Source organism: Pelophylax lessonae (genome assembly GCF_965119305.1).
Source record: "Pelophylax lessonae genome assembly, chromosome: 10".
NCBI classification, from domain to species: domain Eukaryota; kingdom Metazoa; phylum Chordata; class Amphibia; order Anura; family Ranidae; genus Pelophylax; species Pelophylax lessonae.
Window position 1 is genome coordinate 226280202 of NC_138777.1, and position 20512 is coordinate 226300713.

The 20512-nt window shown below is 42.9% G+C and overlaps 1 protein-coding gene across 1 annotated transcript in view; it reads right to left on the reverse strand.

Moving 5' to 3' along the window:
• LOC309566059 (neural-cadherin-like) overlaps positions 1-20512 on the reverse strand; it is a 214732-nt gene that overhangs the window by 142555 nt on the left and 51665 nt on the right. The window contains exons 2-5 of the mRNA XM_082271084.1: positions 18279-18476; positions 12140-12365; positions 10911-11115; positions 6508-6619 (exon numbers count right to left, since the gene is read on the reverse strand). Of these exons, the coding sequence (XP_082127210.1) occupies positions 6508-6619; positions 10911-11115; positions 12140-12365; positions 18279-18476 (741 nt within the window). The remainder of the gene's footprint in view (positions 1-6507; positions 6620-10910; positions 11116-12139; positions 12366-18278; positions 18477-20512) is intronic.

Below are 20512 nucleotides of genomic sequence, written 5' to 3' on the forward strand. Positions count from 1 at the left end.
GTTCATCTGATTTTGGTCTGGTGCTTTTTTCTGTCTTTCTATGGTTTAAGCCAGTGGGCTCCAAACTGTGGCCCGGGGGCCAGATGCGACCCTTTGCTTGCCTTTATCTGGCCCTTGGGGCACTTATCCATTCGCTGACACCAAAATGGGACTTAATTCCTGTCACTGACACCAACAATGGGGCACTATTCCTTCCATTGACACCAACAATGGGGCACTATTCCTCCCATTGACACACAAAGATGGGGCACTATTCCTGACATTGACACCCAAAGATGGGGCACTATTCCTGCCATTGACACCCAAGGATGAGGCACTATTCCTCCCATTAAAACCAAAGATGGGCCACTATTCCTCCCACTTACATCAACAATGGGGCACTATTCCTCCCATTGACACCGAAGGATGGGGCACTATTCCTCCCATTGACACCCAAAGATGGAGCACTATTCCTGCCATTGACACCCAAGGATGGTACACTATTCCTCCCATTGACACCAACGATGGGGCACAATTCCTTCCATTGATACCAAAGATGGGCCACTATTCCTCCCACTGACATCAACAATGGGGCACTATTCCTCCCATTGACATCAACAATGGGGCACTATTCCTCCCACTGACATCAACAATGGGGCACTATTCCTGCCATTGACACCCAAGGATGGGGCACTATTCCTCCCATTGACACCAACAATGGGGCAGAAGTCCTTCCATTGATACCAAAGGTGGGCCACTATTCCTCTCACTGACATCAACAATGGGGCACTATTCCTCCCATTGACACCCAAAGATGGGGCACTATTCCTCCCATTGGCACCAACAATGGGGCACTATTCCTCCCACTTACATCAACAATGGGGCACTATTCTTCCCATTGACACCCAAGGATGGGGCACTATTCCTCCCACTGACATCAACAATGGGGCAGAATTCCTTCCATTGATACCAAAGATGGGCCACTATTCCTTCCACTGACACCAACAATGGGGCAGAATTCCTTCCATTGATGCCATTGATGGGGCACTTTTTCTCTAATTGACACCAACAATGGGCAGAATTCATTTTATTGACACCAATGATGGGGCATTATTCCTTCCACTGACATCAACATTGGGGCACTATTCCTCCCACTGACACCAAAAGACTGAGCATTGTTTACTCCCACTGGATGCCAGGACATTTTATACTCCCACTGGCCACAGTCTGGCTCCCCTAAAGTCTGAAGGACAGTGAATCGGCCCTTGGCTTAGAAAGTTTGGAGACCCCTGGTTTAAGCTATTGTTGGGTGTCCATCAAAGGAAGTCTTGCTGTGTGGGAGCAGGGGGAGATTTCTCCATCCATGTTGTTTTGAGTTAATTCATACTAAGAAAAAATAAAACATCCAACGTGTTTCGGCACTCAAAAATCTCCACCTCCTTCAGGGCTCAGATATTGTATGTATTTAGGAGGACTCAAAAACAACATAGTTGCCAGAGATTATTGCTTACAGTATACAACAATTGGTGGCTGTGCCATTTTTGAGTTCTCCTAACTAGATACATTACCTGAACCCCGAGGAAGAAGGAGATCTTTGAGTCCTGAAATATGTTCAATGTTTTGAGTTATCGTGGAATTAAATACCACAAAACAACACGGATGGAGGAATCTCCCCTGTTGGCTGTGAGAATACAATAGCCAGCAGGGGAGATTCCTTCACCTATCCCATCTACTTTGTTCTGTGTGAATTCATACCATGAAAACGCCGAAATGCCAACGCGTTTCGGCAGCTCCAAACTTTTACCAGGATTGGCTGTTGGGTATATTCCATTGTTCACCCTGTAAACAATTAGCTCTGGTGACTTTACCTTTTTTGAGTCTTTAAGTTTGCATGCATTATCTGAGAACCAAAGAAGGGGAGATCATTGAGCCTCCGGAAAAGACATTGGATGTTTTATATTTTCTTGGTATGAACTAACGCAAAAAATGGATGGAGGAATCTCCCCAGCTGGCTGTCAGAATACAAAAGCCAGCAAGGGAGATTCCTCCATCCTGTTGTGGAAACACAGGGGCCGCCATCGCTGGCTCCTCCTGAAAATGTTAATTGCCTGGCTGTGTCTGGCTGATTCACTTCTAGGAACAAACAACATTCAGCAAATAAGAAGTCCTTATTTTTATTCTTGTCAGTTACTCAGAAAACTTTGAAGCCAAAACATCAAATCAAATAATGCTATGAATTTGGAATTTTTAGAAATCGTACAAAATGACAATCTTATTCTTGTTTTCTCTCTCTATCACTCTCTCCTTCGTTCTCTCTAACTCTCTCTCTCTCGTTCTCACTCTTTCTCTCTCGCTTTCTCGTTCTCTCTCTCTCTCTTTATCTCTCTCTCTCGTTCTCACTCTCGCTCTATCTCTCTTTTGTTCTCTCTCTCTTTCGTTCTCTCTCTCTCTCTCGCTCTCATTTTCTCTCTCTCTTTATATATATTTATCTCTTAATAATGGCGCCATCCATATTGCAGTTGAGTTGACGAAATAATTGACATATACAATATATATATATATATATATATATATATATATATATATATACACACAGTACACTGTGTACGTATAATTCCAAGAAGAAAGCAGTGGCACTCAATGGAGCTTGGAAATGGAGGAAGGAACAAAAAAGGTCTTGAGAAAGGTGGGCGGTGCCTCAGAGAAATGCATTCTAATCGTTCATTGGAGAGCATTTGTATAGTACAGAGGTGGGCCACCTGTATAGAGATAGCAGCCAGGGTGCAATCCATTAAAGCTGAATTTTAGGAATTCAGCTAATTTGGATAAACTGCAGGGATACCTTGAATTAAGTCTAATGAGGTGCCTGCTGCCCCATAGACGTATCTCTATTATTCACATTGCACAGGTTTATTGTGCTCCAAGAAGATATGTTCCGGAGCTCAGATGCTGCTCACTGTGGCCTCAATTCTTTCTAGAGCAGAATCACTGAAACTGCTATTCTTTTGGCTCCCCTCCTTCTGCCCATTCACAGAAGCCTTTGTATTATGTGAACTCATTCACAAAATACAAGTGTAAAGGTTTCTGTGAATGGGCATCAGAGGGGAGGGGCAGCCGTAGCTGCTCTGTGTGCTTCTCTCCTCTCCCAGGTGGAATGTACCCTCCGAGAGTGCAACGCCCAAGGGGACTTTTTAAGACACATTCAAAATTGATAAAACATTGTTACATTTTAACCACTTACCGCATACTGACGTAGGGCTACGTCGGTAAACTTTGCGGGGTTATACCGGGATGATGCCTCTAACTAGAGGCATCATCCCGGTACCGTGGTTTAGAGCCGACGGTTGGCTTTCCGTCGGTACCGACCGATGCGCCTCGGGAGCCGCTCGATCGGTACCCGGGGGGCGGGAGGGGACGTCCCCCCCCCTCCCGCCGCCTTCCGTGGCTTTTACCGGGGCTCCCGTCCCACCGGGAGCCCCGAGCACCTAGCCGGCACATCCGCCGGCTGGATGGAGTCCCGATCAATGCCGGAAACGGCTTCGATCGGGTCTCCGATTACGTAATCCAGAGGTGCCGTCCATGACGTCACTTTCGGGTTACTGTGCTGCAAAAGGCGGCAAATTTGAAAAACGGCTGTATGCAAAAATGCAGTTTTCGGCGTTTTGCATACAGGGAAGTGTAGTGGAGGGGTCTAGGGTCTTTTAGACCCTCGATCCCTCCATAAAGTGTACCTGTCACTGCATATTGGTGTCACAAGGGATGTTTACATTGCTTGTGACAGCAATAAAAGTGATCAGATTTTTTTTTTTAAAAAAAACTGTAATAAAGTTAAAAAAATAAATAAAATAAATGGGAAAAAAAAAAAAAATTTAGCCGCCCCCGTCACCGTTAGCTCGCGCACAAAAAAAAACGTATACGGAAGTCGAGCGGCAAATGAAATCGCTGTTCAAACCACACATGTGAGGCATCGCCGCGATCGCCAGAGCGTGAGCAATAAATAAAAAAGAGCTACACTCGAACTCTAAACTGGTAACCGTTAAATCAATTTAAAGCGTCGCCTATTGAGATCTCTATTGACCGTAGTTTAGCCATCCCACGGGGGGGCGCAATTTTAAACCATAACATGTTGGATATCTATTTACTCGGCGTGACATGTTCTTTCACAATATACAAAAAAAATGGGCTAACTTTACTGTTTAGTATTTTTTAAATGCAGTGAAATGTGATTTTTCAAAGTTTTTCCAAAAAAATGGCGTTTTAAAGACCGCTGCGCAAATACCGCGTGACAAAAAATATTGCAATGACCGACATTTTATTCTCCAGAGTCTTTGCTAAAAAAATATATATAATGTTTGGGGGTTCTAAGTAGTTTTGTAGGAAAAAATACTGGTTTTAACTTGTGAACAAAAAGTGTCCGAAATAGGGCTGGGGCTTAAGTGGTTAATGAAAATACATATCCTAATAAAAGGTCACATCAAATATAAAAACGCAATAACTCAGCAATAATGTACATAGAATAGAAATGGTTACATATATTTTTCAGCATTGCACGATTCATAGTAACCAAGTTCTTGCATATCTCTTGATGCATTTCGTGAGACAGCATTCACTTCATCAGGAGATGTAAGAACTTAAATATAATTCTAAGGTATCCAAAAAAAGCACAAACTGGATAATAATAATCCAAGCAGTCAAAAATAATGTAACGAAATCCAGTGCAAAAATATATGTCAACTAGTTCACACCATCCTAACCAGAAGTCGTGAGCGGGAGCAGACTGACCAAGGAAGATCACATAGACTCCACTGCCTTCTGCCACGAGGTCTATGTGATCATCCATGGTCGGTCTGGTCCCGCTCACAACTCCCGGTCAGGACAGTGTGGACTAGTTGGCATACATTTTTTGTACTTGTTTTGGTTACATTATTTTTGACTGCTTGGATTAGTATCCAGTTGGTGATTTTTTTCTAGGATACCTTAGTGGAATTATATACGAGCTTCGCTGTCTCACAACTTGTCCACACCGTCCTGACCAGGAGTTGTGAGCGGGAGCAGACTGACCAGGTAAGATCACATAGACTCCGCCGCCTTCTCCCACGAGGTCTATGTGATCTTCCATGGTCGGTCTGGTCCTGTTCACAACTCCTGGTCACGATGGTGTGGACTAATTGCCATTTATTTTTTGTGCTTGTTTTGGTTGCATTATTTTTGACTGCTTGGATTAGTATCCAGTTTGTGTTTTTTTAGGATACCTTAGTGGAATTATATATGAGTTCCTACATCTCCTGGGGAAGTGCTGTCTCGTCAAACACGTCAAAATATATGTGTAAGAGCTTAATTACCATGGATTATATGCAATGCTGAAAAATATATGTAACCATTTCTATTTTATGTAGATTATTGCTGAGTTAGCCAGTTTTTATATTTGATGTGAGCTTTTTTAAAATGTGTTTTCAATAAAATGTAACTTTTTTTATCAATTTCAGTTTTGTGTATTTATATACTGCTTGGTGCTGAGACTAGACACATGTAGAACAAAAAAAAATTGTTAAGTATCGTTTTGTTTCGTTATTTACATAAATTTGTTTAGTTAAATCCATTCAATTCCTTTTCTGAATTTGTTTCGTTTATTCGAATTAGATTCAAATTTTTTTAATTCAGTCAAATTGAACCCCATTTGAATTCCATTCGAATTCAAATATATTCTATTCAAAATTGGAATTTTGGAAGATGGTTATATTGTATTCCATTCTATTCTATTGTTTTTTTCTATTTTATTCTTTTATTTTCCTGTTTTGTTTTTTTTTTCTATTTTTCTATTCTAGTCCTTTATTTTCTGTTTTATGTTAATCTATTCAGAAATTTGAATTCGAATCAAATTCCAAAACGATTTGAATCAAATTCAAAAACATTTCGAATTTGATTTGAGTTTGGTTCAAATTTCGTCTAAAATTTTGTTTCGCTATTTCAGATTAGCTTAAAGTCATTATCTGAAAATCGGATACATCCAAATTCCCAAACAATTTTGTCTGAATTTAGATTCGGAACGAAACAAACTGCACATTTCTAGCTGAGACACATTATGCCCACACACGCACAGCAGCTATCTAATGTGATAGCAAATATTGGTGTAAAAAAAAAAATCTTCTATATCAGCCTTGCTTTTATCATGATTTATGTCATATTTAATAAAATTGATTGATTAAAATTGTAGTTTTTTTTTTTTTGGTGCCCTAAAAATCCATTTTTTTTTTTTTTTTTTTGTATTACGTGGTTATTGTGTACATTTTGGGGATTTGAAACCTCAGCTTACTTCAGGCCTACGTGTATATTGGCTTCAGTATTTTCCGCAATAACTGATAAGAATTAAAATATAAAAATGCATCCAGCATCTCCTTCATTTGAACTTTTTCCGGAGTTCCTCTTTGATCCTCGCGGCTGGGGTAAGTATGTGAGCCGTGTTTTTCTGCGCGGCGTCTTTGTCGGAGAATTTATGTCTCCTCGTTAGCTCAGCCAGATGTTACTAACCTTGCAGCAGGGTGGATGTCGGCGGCACGGTCTCAGGGACACCTTCCTTGCTGTAGATAGTCTGTTGGAATTCGGGGGCGCAATCATTTACGTCTGTAATCACCACCGCAACCTGCAAGACATTTCCATTAAATGCGGAAGAGTTCCAGCAGAGCGCAATAAACCGGACACTAATATCTTGATATAAAAATGAATCAGTGAGCGCCTGCTGCCGGAAAACAGGACAATAAAGCATCTGCTCGCACGTCAGCGCTGTGATAGGGTCATAAAGCGGCTCCCTCCGTGCGTGTACGTGCCAGAAACTACAAGGCCCCGGCATCGTCACAGACTGGCCGCGTCTCTGGGAAGAGCTGCGTGACTTAAAGGACAACTTTGCTACGTGAGGACTGTTTTATTTGGCAATTGATTTATTTGTTTTTTTTTTAAGCAACGCAAGTCTCTTATTGCTCTTATAGCTCAAGAAAGGTGACAACTAGGGATGATCGAATGGTTCGGGTCGACCAACGGTTCGACCCGAACATTGGCTGTTCGAAATTCGGCCAAATTCCGAACCTTTTGCGGTAAAAGTTCGGAATCCGGCCACCAGAAATGCCCAAAATGCAATGGGACAGGAACTGGGCTTTAAAAACCCATGATTGGCCCAAAAACATCAGTAAAATGTGATTGGAGTGACTACAGGGTCCAGAGCCCAATGAGGAGTGAATACGCCCCCCAGTATATAACATAGCTCCGCCAAAACTCTAGCACTGTAATACAGGGGCTGTGGAAGAGAGTGGAAGCATTTGTGTTGCTCCAGTGTCATTTTGCAATTATTGGTGTGAGGAAAGGGATATGCAGTGTAGTTAGGGTACTATATACCACTATAGTTAGATTTAATAATCTAGTTTTTGTAGGGAAAGTTTTAGGTGTCAGGGTGACCGTAGTGTAGTTTAGGGTGAACTGACTCTGCTATGCCAGGGTGACCGAACTCTTCCATGTCAGGGTGACCGTAATGTAGTTTAGGGTGAACTGACTCTGCTATGCCAGGGTGACCCCACTATGGAAACAAAAAAAAACTTTTTCAAGCCCTAAAACCCAATAAATGCCCCTAAAAAGTGCCTAGGGTTCTGGGTCATGCCCCAGGGACTATTAATCACGCAAAAAATTGTCGTTTTTGATAGAGAGCCAATTATTAAAAAAATTATTGAAAAAAAAAATGAGATTTCTTTGGATTTAGTGTCTGGGGGGTCTACAAAGTGTACCTGTGAAGTTTCAGCTCTGTAGCATGTCCAGAACCAGAAAAAAAATCATATTTCTTAGAAGTTATCTTAGAAGAGATCATGTCAAACAAATCTTATAGACTTTTTTGACTGGGTGACTAAAATAATAGACGGTGGAGGTGCAGTAGACATTGCATATCTAGATTTTAGTAAGGCTTTTGACACTGTCCCACATAGAAGACTTATCAATAAACTGCAGTCATTGAGCATGGACTCCCATATTGTTGAGTGGATTAGGCAGTGGCTGAGTGACAGACAACAGAGGGTTGTAGTCAATGGAGAACATTCAGAACAAGGTCATGTTACCAGTGGGGTACCTCAGGGATCTGTACTGGGACCAATTTTGTTTAATATCTTCATAAGTGATATTGCAAAAGGCCTCGATGGTAAGGTTTGTCTTTTTGCTGATGACACAAAGATATGTAACAGGGTTGATGTTCCTGGAGGGAAACGCCAAATGGAAAAGGATTTAGGAAAACTAGAAAAATGGTCAGAACTCTGGCAACTGAAATTTAATGTGGATAAGTGCAAGATAATGCACCTGGGACGTAAAAACCCAAGGGCAGAATATAGAATATTTGACACAGTCCTGACCTCAGTATCTGAGGAAAGGGATTTAGGAGTAATTATTTCAGAAGACTTAAAGGTGGGAAGACAATGTAATAGAGCAGCACGAAATGCCAGCAGAATGCTTGGATGTATAGGGAGAGGTATAAGCAGTAGAAAGAGAGAAGTGCTTATGCCGCTGTACAGAACACTGGTGAGACCTCACTTGGAGTATTGTGCGCAGTACTGGAGGCCATATCTCCAGAAGGATATAGATACTCTAGAGAGAGTTCAGAGAAGAGCTACTAAACTAGTACATGGATTGCAGGAAAAAACTTACCAGGAAAGGTTAAAGGACCTTAACATGTATAGCTTGGAAGAAAGAAGAGACAGAGGGGATATGATAGAAACTTTTAAATACATAAAGGGAATCAACTCGGTAAAGGAGGAGAGCATATTTAAAAGAAGAAAAACTACCACAAGAGGACACAGTTTTAAATTAGAGGGGCAAAGGTTTAAAAGTAATATGAGGAAGTATTACTTTACTGAGAGAGTAGTGGATGCATGGAATAACCTTCCTGCAGAAGTGGTAGCTGCAAATACAGTGAAGGAGTTTAAGCATGCATGGGATAGGCATAAGGCTATCCTTCATATAAGATAGGGCCAGGGACTATTCATAGGATTCAGATATATTGGGCAGACTAGATGGGCCAAATGGTTCTTATCTGCCGACACATTCTATGTTTCTAAGTTTTAGTAGCGCAGGGATCACCTGGGCGTTTTTGTTGCAGGCGTTTATTGGGCGTTTTTTGTGCGTCTTTGGAGGCAGGCATGATATCTGAACTTCTGTATAGGGGTATATGTATGTGTATATATATATATATATATATATATATATATATATATATATATATATACACATACAGTATATATATATATATATATATATATATATATATATATATATATATATCTATATATATATATGCACACACACACATATATATATATATATATATATATATAAATAAATTTAGGGGGGATTTTTCTAGAATTGCTCTAGGAGGTGATATTTTTGGGTGTGTGTGTGCTAGGAGTGGTGATTTAGAGGGATCTGTGGTGGGAGGGGGTGGGAGAGGATTTGTGCTAGGAGAGGGGATTCTGTTTTTTTTTGCTAGAAGAGGTGATATGGTGGGGGCGGAATTGTGCAGGGGGAAATTTTGTTGGGGGGGGGGGAGGGGAGAATTTGTGCTAATACGGATGATTGGGGGGTTGTGGTAGAGAGGACTGGGGTGCAGTTTAGCATCTTTGCCCTGGGCTCTAGATGACCTTGTCCCGGCACTACTAGTGAGAACATCATTATGCTGGTGACACCTACCTCTACCCCTCTGCCTCCAGCTAAGTCCCTCCCCCTCCCGTCCAACATCTAGCAGAGCATCTACGCCCTCTGTTAGCCTGATTTTAGCTTCCACCTGGCATGTTCAAAATCACAAAAACTGATGAATTACAATAAAAAAAATATCCGTTACAGCGCAAACCAAGCCAGTCCAAGCTGGAAAGTTCATAATGGCCACATAGGCTATATAATGTGTAGGACCATCCGGCTTCAATAGGACATAGTGGAACTTCTCAGAAGATAGAAGCAGGGACTTCTTTAATGTGAGGCAAAAGGGGCAGCTGCCCCAGGCCCAGTCATTGCTTGGGCTGAGCTGCCTGCAAAAGCTTGATAAGAGGATTTGGCTATCACTCAGGAGTTGAGGTCAGAATTGAATGTTGGGGGTGCTGGGGATTGGTTGGGTGTTATGATTTTTTTTTTTTTTTTTTTTTTTTAGTGGTTGAACTAGATGGACTTTTTTCAATCTAATTATGTAACTAGGTTATATCTGCAGCCTGTGCAGTGATTGGCCAGCTTGGTAAGGTCAACCTTGTCATGGGAGTGGGCCTATCAGTCCTGGGCACAGTCACACAGACCCCTATCCCTCGCCATGTCCGACGAGCTGCAGACCATCGCCTCACTGAAAAACTTCTTCACCGGAGGGTTGGTGGGTTGTGCCTGACACCCTCTGGACACTATCAAGGTGCAATATAGGGGGGCAATGCAGGGGTCTGTGGAGGGAGGGGATCCCGTGTAATGATGGCGGTAGTATGGGGGAGGGGGTCCTGTGTAATGATGGTGGTAGTATGGGGGAGGGGGTACTGTGTAATTGTGAACTCTGGCCATATTTTTCTAAGCGGCTTCCTATGATCATCAGCTCCATCTAGAGACCATAAATTGCTACTGTTTCTGAAATACCTCAATAAGAAAAAAATACAGCATTATGGCCACTAGATGGAGATGACGATCATAGGAAATCACTGTAATAACACAAATACGGCCAGAATTCTTCAAAGATGGGCGAATGCTTGCCACATTCGTTTAACACATTTTCTATAAATGGCCCCCTAAGTTATGTCGCTCATAAGTGCCAGTAACAGCACCACAAAAGGAAATGGGACCTCAAAGGAAGGGAATATGGGAAGAGAACATCCAAAATACAGAATGTGATTGGCCAATAGCATTTCTGTGCCCATAATACCTAGCATACATTCTGTGCCTACCTCGGCAGTGCTGGTCAGGGATTGGTGGTCTTCACTTGCTCTCACCAGGAGCAGAAACTGGTGGGGTTCAGTCTCATAATCCATACTCTTCGTCATCGATATCTCCCCGCTCATGTGGTGAATGGTGAACAAATTGTGAGGGTTGGAGACCAAACTGTAGCTTAATGTCCTGTTCTGGTAGGACAGTGCCGACACCGTCCCCAGTCTGGAATAAGGAAATGTGGTTAAAGCATTCAGCCTAAATCAACTTAATACCTTCCAGGTACATCAAAATAAATGCGGTACAAAGTCTTAGAATGCAGCCACAGACTAGAAAAGCATGTCCCTTGCAAGCATGCTGCAGAGAAGAACCCTTGTTGTGTTTGTGGAAGCAGTGGTCTCTCTGCTAAGGTCTAGTAAAAGTCAAGGCTGGAGCTCTCCAATCAGCAGAGAGTTTTGGTAATTGCTACAGCTGTGACAGGTTCTACATACCCTCACCGAGCTCCTATTCTGTCCCTAGCTTCCTGTCCCCTGCCCCTTGAAAGAAGATGAAGGTAAGTCTAGGGTATTTTAGGGGGGGGGGGCAGCATCCCCACTGGCCGGGTGGAGAAAACCAGACAGAGCTGGAGTTTTACTTTAATGTTAGAGTATGAGGTTTTTTTTATATATATATTTTGGATAAAATGGGAAGTGTTAGGGCCCCTGTCTAATTTTCAGTGATGTCTGTGTCAAGGTTGGGGGGGGGGGTTTCCCCACACTTCCTTTGTGGTCACCAAAATCAAGAAAAACAGTACCGCCCACATGCCCCAGATTTCTATCACAGCCGGCTGGTTACACTGCTAGCTGGTGCTGGTTGGGAATGAGTTCAAGTTCATCAAGCTCTCTCTGGGACTGCAGGAAAATGGCGTCCATCTGCATACAGTCTCGACACATTCTAAACCTGATTTGAATGAAAATGGCTCCAGCTTTATCCCCACCTTTAAAAGAAACCCCTTTAACGTGTTTCACCCATGAGGGGCTTCATCAGAGAAGCCTCTCTGATTAAGCCCCACATGGGCGAAATGCGTTAGAGGGAGTTCCACTATGGGTGGAGGACAAAGCTGAAGCCATTTTCATTCACATCAGGTTTACAACGTGCGGACAGGAGCCGTTTTTCTGTACACTACAACAGAAATTTAGGAAAACTCAGTTTAACTTCTGGTAAGGGTTGACTAACATGGATCAAGAATTTATACATGTAGATGACTTACACTTGTCCTGTGGGTGTGTTCTCTGGAATGTAGACAGTGTATGACGCATTTCTGAACTGCGGAGGTCGGACACCAGCAACCACTGAGACAGTGACCGCAGGACTTCTCTTTCCTGGTCTATCAGCGGCTTCCACCGTCAGCCGGTACTCCGCATCCTCCTCCAAGCTCTTGTCTGTGGTCAGTATGCAGCCAGAGCTTCTGTCCACCGTAAACCTGTCTCCTCCACCTGGATGAAAGATGACAAAGACATCATATTCCCCACTCATTAAAGTGTTATCTAAACCCGCAAAAACCAGTAATGTCATATATTGCAGCATACCAGCCCCTAGATGTGATGGGTGCATTTGTTTTTTATACTTTTAAAGGGACTTGCATAGAAGGAGCTGCCACTGGAGACTCAGAGGGGATTTGTGGCTATTTGTGGATATTTAAAAGTTAACATAGGATGGGATATGGATGGAACTCGGGATTACTCCCCCCCTTGCTTTTGGAAGAAGCAGAGTATTTGGAATGGGATGTTCATATGCCCTATCTCTCTGGTTTGTCTTTTTAGGCACTGAAAGGACTGGTGTCCCTGGCGTGGGCAGAAATAATTGAGTTCTGGCGCAAAATTTTGGAAATAAGGTAGGCCCATGAAGGTTTTATGTGTGTATTAGTAACCTGAGCTATACATCTGGTTGCCCTATTGGTATATTGATCCCCCTTTTTTCCATCTTGTATTTCTTCTTCTTTGGATGCATTTACACAGCACATTTGAAATTGAGGCCTGTTTTTGCTAAGGTTAGGCCAAGCATCTCCCTCCCCTGCTATTGGATCGGACACCGTGTACCCTTAGTTGGGTTTCCCCCATTTGGGGTCTGGACAGACATCTGCTCCACTCCCTTCGGAGCTTTAGGAGACCACCTGACTATCTAAGGTGGAGCAATTCCCTCTGAGACCATTATTCAGCTATGTAAGTAATCAAATTTCAAATTGTATAAAAATTAATGGCTAATGTAGTATTTGGTTCACATTGTATTAGAATGGTTTTTCTTTTTGTTTTATTACAGTCACCCATTTGAACCCTCATTACTAAGTTCCCTGAGGAAGCCATAAAAGCGAAATGCGTCCGGGGCCTGGACACACATCTGCTCCACTCCCTTTGGAACTTTAGAAGACCACCTGACTATCTGAGGTGGAGCAATTCCCTCTGAGACCATTATTCAGCTATGTAGGTGATCAAATTGTATAAAATTATTGGCAAATGTAGTATTTGGTTCACCTTGTATTAGAATGTTTTTTTTCTTTTTGTTTCATTACAGTCACCCATCTGAACCCTCATTACTAAGTACCCCTGAGGAAGCCATAAAAGCTAAACGCATTCAGGGCCTGGACACACATCAGCTCCACTCCCTTTGGAATTTTAGAAGACCACCTGACTATCTAAGGTGGAGCAATTCCCTCTGAGACCATTATTCAGCTATGTAAGTGATCAAATTGTAAAAATTAGAATTGTTTTTCTTTTTGTTTTATTACAGTCACCCATTTTAACCCTCTTTACCAAGTACCCCTGAGGAAGCCATGAAGGCGAAACGTGTCGGGATGACTCTCTTGCCCTCCTCCATCCATATTGGTCATACTGTTTGATACAGCAGATCTGTGGGAGGGTTTGAACTTCTATAGTCTGAGGGTATATTTATGTACCTGGTTTTATTATGTGCAATACTATTCTCGGTCACAAGGACTGTTTCTGTGACTCAGGAATATATATATATATATATATATATATATATATATATATATTATATATTGTTATTGTGAATGAATAAAGGAATCATTTTATAAACTGTGTTTTTTAGCTACTCTGAGTGGGTAGTCCGCACTGTTAAAGTCCCGTCTTCTCTTCCTTTTTTGTGTTCCATTTCATTATTGGGATGTGGTGCTGACATGAATGATTAGGACCAGGGCCGGCCCTTCCATTGGACCCAGGCAGCACTTGAAGAGGGGCAGTAAATTGACTTCCAAGATTATTTTTCCAGCAGTTTTGTGGATCATCAGTTTTCGGCACATTATGGGTGGCATTTTCCCATCTCATACTGCCGCCCGTAGTACAAACTGATGAGTATGAGGAGGCGGAGCGTCTCCTCTGGGGAACGTCCCACACGTGATTGCTGTGTGCGCAATGACGTCAGACATCAGCGCACTCCATCTCACGCAGGGCAGGCTGGAACTTCTAGGGCGGTGGGCGCGGCAGACACAGGAGTGACAGGAGGACTGAGGACAGGCAGGGGGTGTTTGGTGGACCGGTCCGGTGGTGAGTTATGGAAGAAGATAACAGCATATATAATATTTTCCAAAATGTTATATTTATATCAAATAATGGATGTGGGGGCCTTTTGTTGGGCGTAATTTTAATTTTTTTTTTGGGGGGGGGGGGGGGGCGGCAGCATTTCATTCTTGGACCCAGGCAGCACAATGTCTTGGGCCAGCCCTGATTAGGACATCATTGTACTATTTCCTTTTTTATACTTTTCTACTTGGTACTATACCTTGGGCTTAGCTCTTTGCTACTTACATTTTTTTAGCAGGTAAAGTGGAACTTTCCTTTATTTTTTTGTTTTTGTTTAACCACTTTACCTCTGGCCACTGTGCCTCTACTGCAGCACAGTGGCTCATTATCGTCCAACGACGTAGACCTACGTCGCTGGACTCCTCCCCCTGTAGGCGGCGCTCGCGCGCCGCCGGAGGTGCGCTCCCGCTGTTTTCATTCACAGTGGGAGTCGGGCCAGGGGAGGAGCGGCGGCCATCGCCCGATCGTTGGGGAATCTAGTTTGGAGATCCGCCCGCCTGTGTAAACAGAGCGGGCGGATCTCCTAAGTGACAGGGAGTGACAGATCGGAGTGTTCAGCATAGCTGAACATCCGATCTGTCCCTGACTCACTCAGTCACCTCCCCCCCCCAAACGTTAGTAAGCACCAGGCATACATTAACCCCTCCCTCTCCAATAAAATTAACCCCTTCCCTGCCAGTGTCATTTTTACAGTAACAGTGCATATGTATAGCACTGATTACTGCAGTAATGTCACTGGTACCCCCAAAAGTGTCAAAAATGTCAGTCAAGGGTACGATCTGTCCGCCGCAATGTCGCAGTCCCGCAAAAAAAAAATCGCAGATCGCCGCCATTACTCGTTAAAAAAAAACCCACCAAAAATGACAAAAATCTTTCCCTTAGTTAGTAAACGCAATAACTTTTGCACAAACCAATCAAAATATGCTTATTGTGATTTTTTTTACCAAACATAGGTAGCAGAAAACAAATTGGCCAAAAATTGAAAAAAAATGTGATTTTTACATATTTTTTGGGAGGAATTTCATATAAAAAAATGTTAAAAATATTGTTATTTTTTCAAAATAAACGCTCTTTTTTTGTTTATAGCCCAAAAAGTCAAAAATCGCACAGGTGATCAAATACCACCAAAAGAAAGCTCTATTTGTGGGGAAAAAAGGACATAAATTTCGTTTGGGTACGGCATCGCACGACCGCGCAATTGTCAGTTAAAGTCGCACAGCGCCGAATCACAAAAAGTGGCCTGGACAGCAAAATCCTCCGGTGGTAAAGTGGTTAAGGAGGTGCCATAATGATGTCCCCCCAGTCGTATATATCCGAATCTCTAAATAATGAAAAATTTGAAATTTGTCTGAATATTTTTTCCACCTCTAGGCCTTAAAGGGCCTTTTTGCTTTTAAGTCTAAATATGAGATCTGAGGTCCTTTTGACCCCAGATCTCACAATAAAGAGGACCTTCTATTACAAGGGATGTTTACATTCCTGTAATAGGAAAAAAAAAAGTGATCAAAAAAAAATTTTTTTTAAAAGGGACAGTGTCAAAATAAAAAATAAAAAGTTAAATAAATAAGAAAAAAAAAATTAAAGCGCCCTGTCCTGAGCTTGCATGCAGAGGGGAACGCATACATAAGTTGCGCCCACATATGTAAACGGTTTTTAAACGCCACATGTGAGGTATCGCCGCCATCGTTAGAGTGAGAGCAATAATTCTAGCCCTAGACCTTCTCTGTAACTATAACTGGTAATCTGTACAAATTTTTAAAGGGTCACCTATGGCAATTTTTAAATACCTGAGTTTGTTGCCATTCCATGTGAAGCATGACATGTTAAATATCTATTTACCCGGCGTAACATCATCTTTCACATTATACAAAAAAATTGGGCTAACTTTACTGTTTTTTTTTTTAATGAATAAAAGTGTGTTTTCGCCAAAAAATTGCATTTGAAACACCGCTGTGCAAATACTGTGAGACATAAAATATTACAATGACCGCCATTTTATTATCTAGGGTCTCTGAAAAAAATAATAATAAATAAATAAATATATATATATATATATATATATATATATATAATGTTTGGGGGTTCTATGTAATTTTCTAGCAAAAAATACAGATTTAAACTTGTAAAACAACAAATGTTAGAAAAAGGCCTGGTCCTTAAAGCATCTCTTCTCTGCATCTGAGCACTACAAACCAAAAAATCTATATCATTAATTTTTATTATTCAGAGTAAACTCCCCCATCCCCCTATGTCTCCATGCTTTGTTTTGGTGAGAAATAACTTTGAAAAACACCCCCTATTATTTCTGGCCGTGGCCATCTTGAGTAACATAGAACATAGAAGGTGTTAATGTTAATGATACTTGAATACAAATACATGCCACAATTGCACATGGAGTTTTCTTGCTAATTAATTAGTAGCCATATGTTCCTTGGAGAAGCCTTTCCCTCCCCGTTGTCATGTGGGGTCCAAGGGCTGCACAAGTACAAAAGGGTTACAGGTTGGGCACCAGGGAAGTAGGAGTCCTATCTTTAGACTTTTGGGGTTCAAGGGCCATACAACAAGTACCAAAAAGTACCAAAGGGTTACAGGTTGGGCAACAGTGAAGAAAAGTCCTATCAGACTGTTGGGGTCCATGGGCCACACAACAAGTACCAAAGAGTTACAGGTTGGGCATCAGCGAAGTAGGAGTCCTATCAATAGACTTTTGGGGTCCAAGGGCCATACAACAAGTACCAAAAAGTACCAAAGGGTTACAGGTTGGTCACCAGTGAAGAAAAGTCCTATCAACAGACTGTTGGGCTCCACAGGACACACAACAAGTACCAAAGGGTTACAGGTTGGGCACCAGGGAAGTAGAGTCCTACCAATGGAATTTTGGGTTCCAAGGGCCACACAACAAGTACCAAAGGGTTGCAGGTTGGGCATCAGTGAAGTAGGAGTCCTATCTATAGACATTTGGGGTTCAAGGGCCATACAACAAGTACCCAAAAGTACCAAAGGGCTACAGGTTGGGCACCAGGGAAGAAAAGTCCTATCAACAGACTGTTGGGCTCCACAGGACACACAACAAGTACCAAAGGGTTACAGGTTGGGCACCAGGGAAGTGGAGTCTTACCAATAGACTGTTGGGATCCAAGGGCCACACAACAAGTGCCATAGGGTTAAAGGTTGGGCACCAGGGAACTAGAGTCATACCTATAGAGACTGTTGGGGTCCAAGGGCTGCACAAACATAGACTAAGCCTTTTAAGCCCAAAAGACTGAGATCAGGGAGTTGAAAGGGCTGTACCTGTAACCTCCTTCTGTGCCACATTGGGGAGATTCCCTATACGCCCTGTCCTTGGTGATACAACAGGAAGTGTGAGGAAATCTCTCCAAAAGTGAAGGTAAACCCCCTCTTGGACAGTTGTCACCAGAACTAGTTTTCCTATTTGAAGGTTTTTCCTGTATTCCTGTTCTGGTTGCAACTGTAAGGCCCCATTCACACTGGTGTGCTTTTGCAGCACTTTTCCAGGGTAACAAAAGTGCATGAAAACTATTCCCCATGAAATCCTATGTAACTGTACAAACTGCAGGTGCCCCACACTTTAAAAAGTCTTGCATGCTGCACCTTTGGTGCAGTATTTCAAAACGCACCAGAAGGTACCTTCCATTGTTAGTCAAAGAGAATGCATCAAAAGCACATTGGCGTGAAAGGGCCCTAAGCTGCACCAAAGAGCATCAGTGTGAAAGTGTCCTAAGGGAGATTTCCACGCTCTGCTACTGAATGAACTGTGCTGTCCATCGCCATGATACAATGGTCTGTTACCTTCCAGAAGGAAGTACTCCACTTCTCCATTGGATCCTTCATCCTTGTCAGTTGCATGTAGTCTGTAAACACAAGTCCCTGCCGGGGCCAGAGGCGACACGGCCGCCAGGTACGGAAACGGCTCCATCGTCCACTGCGGAGACTGGTCATTGACATCGGTGACTGTGAGCTGAAGGTGGATGAGGTGCCAGGCCTTGCCTATTAAAAGTAAATCAATTAACAAATGTTCCCCACGATCCTCCCTGTAAGGGGCGTGGCTGAGGATATGGCGCCGTGAGACAACTCGTGGCGGGGCTCCGTGTGCGCTGGTGAGCGGCCGCTCTGGGGAAAGAAGCCGGCGTTCCCTACAGGACACAGCAGTTGCTCAATCCAGAAGAGTGAGGGGAGAGAGCGGGAGTCAGACAGCCTGGTGAGCCAAAGGAGCAACCCGGGATCCGTATCGCCCTGCTGTTAAACACAGAGCCGAATCGATCCCTGGAGGTCCGCAGCGAGCCGTACCTAGTTAGAGGAGAGTCTGATGCCAAGGTGATCAGAAGCAGCCCCAGACATCACTTCGGAACTGTAAGTGAATTTCCTTAAAATAATATTTCTCTAAAAGGGGGAACTGACTCCTGAGAAAACAGCCGAAGCAATACACTGGGTGGACAAAAGCTGTATTCTGGTCTATGAGTGGGGAAGGGGAGAGAGCGGCTGTTAACACGCCGGTGAGACATACAGACATTTCTCAGTACTTTATTCGAACCCCCCCCACACAAGAAGAAAGTGTTTCTTATTCCAAAATGGCACAGACACGCTCGGGGTCGGCTAATATAAATGCCTCAAAAAAAACTGGCAGTAATCAACGGGAACCTGCTGAAATCCCATTAGGGAATCTCAATCAGCAAGGGACGGACAAAAACACGCAGAGAACTGACTCCCCTACCCCCCAAAACTCCCGAACACAGGACAGTTTAAACGTGGAGTTGAAAGACTTATTGGCAGCTATACCCACAAAACAGGACATGTCGGAAATGGCATCCTCAATTGTCCTGGCATTGACACAAGAAATCAATTCTCTTAAAGGACAGATGGATGCAATGTCTAAAAAAATAGAAACGGTGGAAGTGGAGACAAACGCTTTAAATGCTAGAGTGGTTCATATGGAAGACACACATAAAAATTTTGCTAGGCAATTACTGATCTTGAAACTCCAACAAGACGATGGGGAGAACAGAAACAGAAGGAACAATATACGCCTTCGGGGGTTAACGGACGCAGTGCAAGGCCCAGATTTAAAAACTAAAGTAATGGCTATATTAAATATATTCTTAGAAACCACTCAAAATGAGGAGATAGAAATAGACCGAGTCCATCGGGTTAAAGCCCCCAGAAGCATGGGAACAGACTTTCCCCAGGACGTCCTTATAAGGATCCATTACTTTTCAATTAAGGAAAGAATTATGAAAAACGCATGGAGAAAAGGCCCACTTGATTATGAAGGTTCAACAATACGGCTGTTACCGGACCTATCAAGACAGACACTTAGGATGAGAGCAACCTTAAAACCAGTTTTGGAAACCATACAGAACGCTGGGGCCAAATACCATTGGGGCCACCCTTTCCATTTAATTGTGGTTAAAAAAGATAGTTCTTACATTCTACGGTGGCCGGATCAACTACCGGGTCTTTTTACATTTCTCGGAACCCCCCCTGTAGTGGTGCCGGACTGGCTGGAGTTGCAGGGATACAAAGACTCCCTGGGGCTCCATATGCCCGGGAAGGGCCTATAAGAAGGGGCTAACACCCCGAAAGGGGTGAGACCCCACATTGGGCCGTGGAAATGAAGTACACACCGAGGGGGATTCACCCCCGAATAGAGGGACCTAAAATGTTGTGTTTTCTGTTTTTGATTTCCCTTTTTAGCCTAGAGGGAACAGGTAATATGGCTTGGGGAGCAGGAATAGCACGAAACAGACTAGAATTGGGTATTTTGTACCGACCATAAGGGGGGGATAGACCTTTAATTGGCCAGATAAACAATTGGATAATTCCCCCTCAATGAGGGACCATACGTATTGGGCTTAAATCAATCTTTTTAGACATCTTTCGTGCTGTCCTGCTCTTCATAAATAAGTAAAGTCGGAGCGGCTGCTCGCCGGTCCTCAGGGAGCAACGCTTATAGTTTGAAGTGGGAAGACTATTGTATTGGGTTGTTTTTTTCTGTGATTTCTTTTTCATTTTTTTCTTTTGTCTTC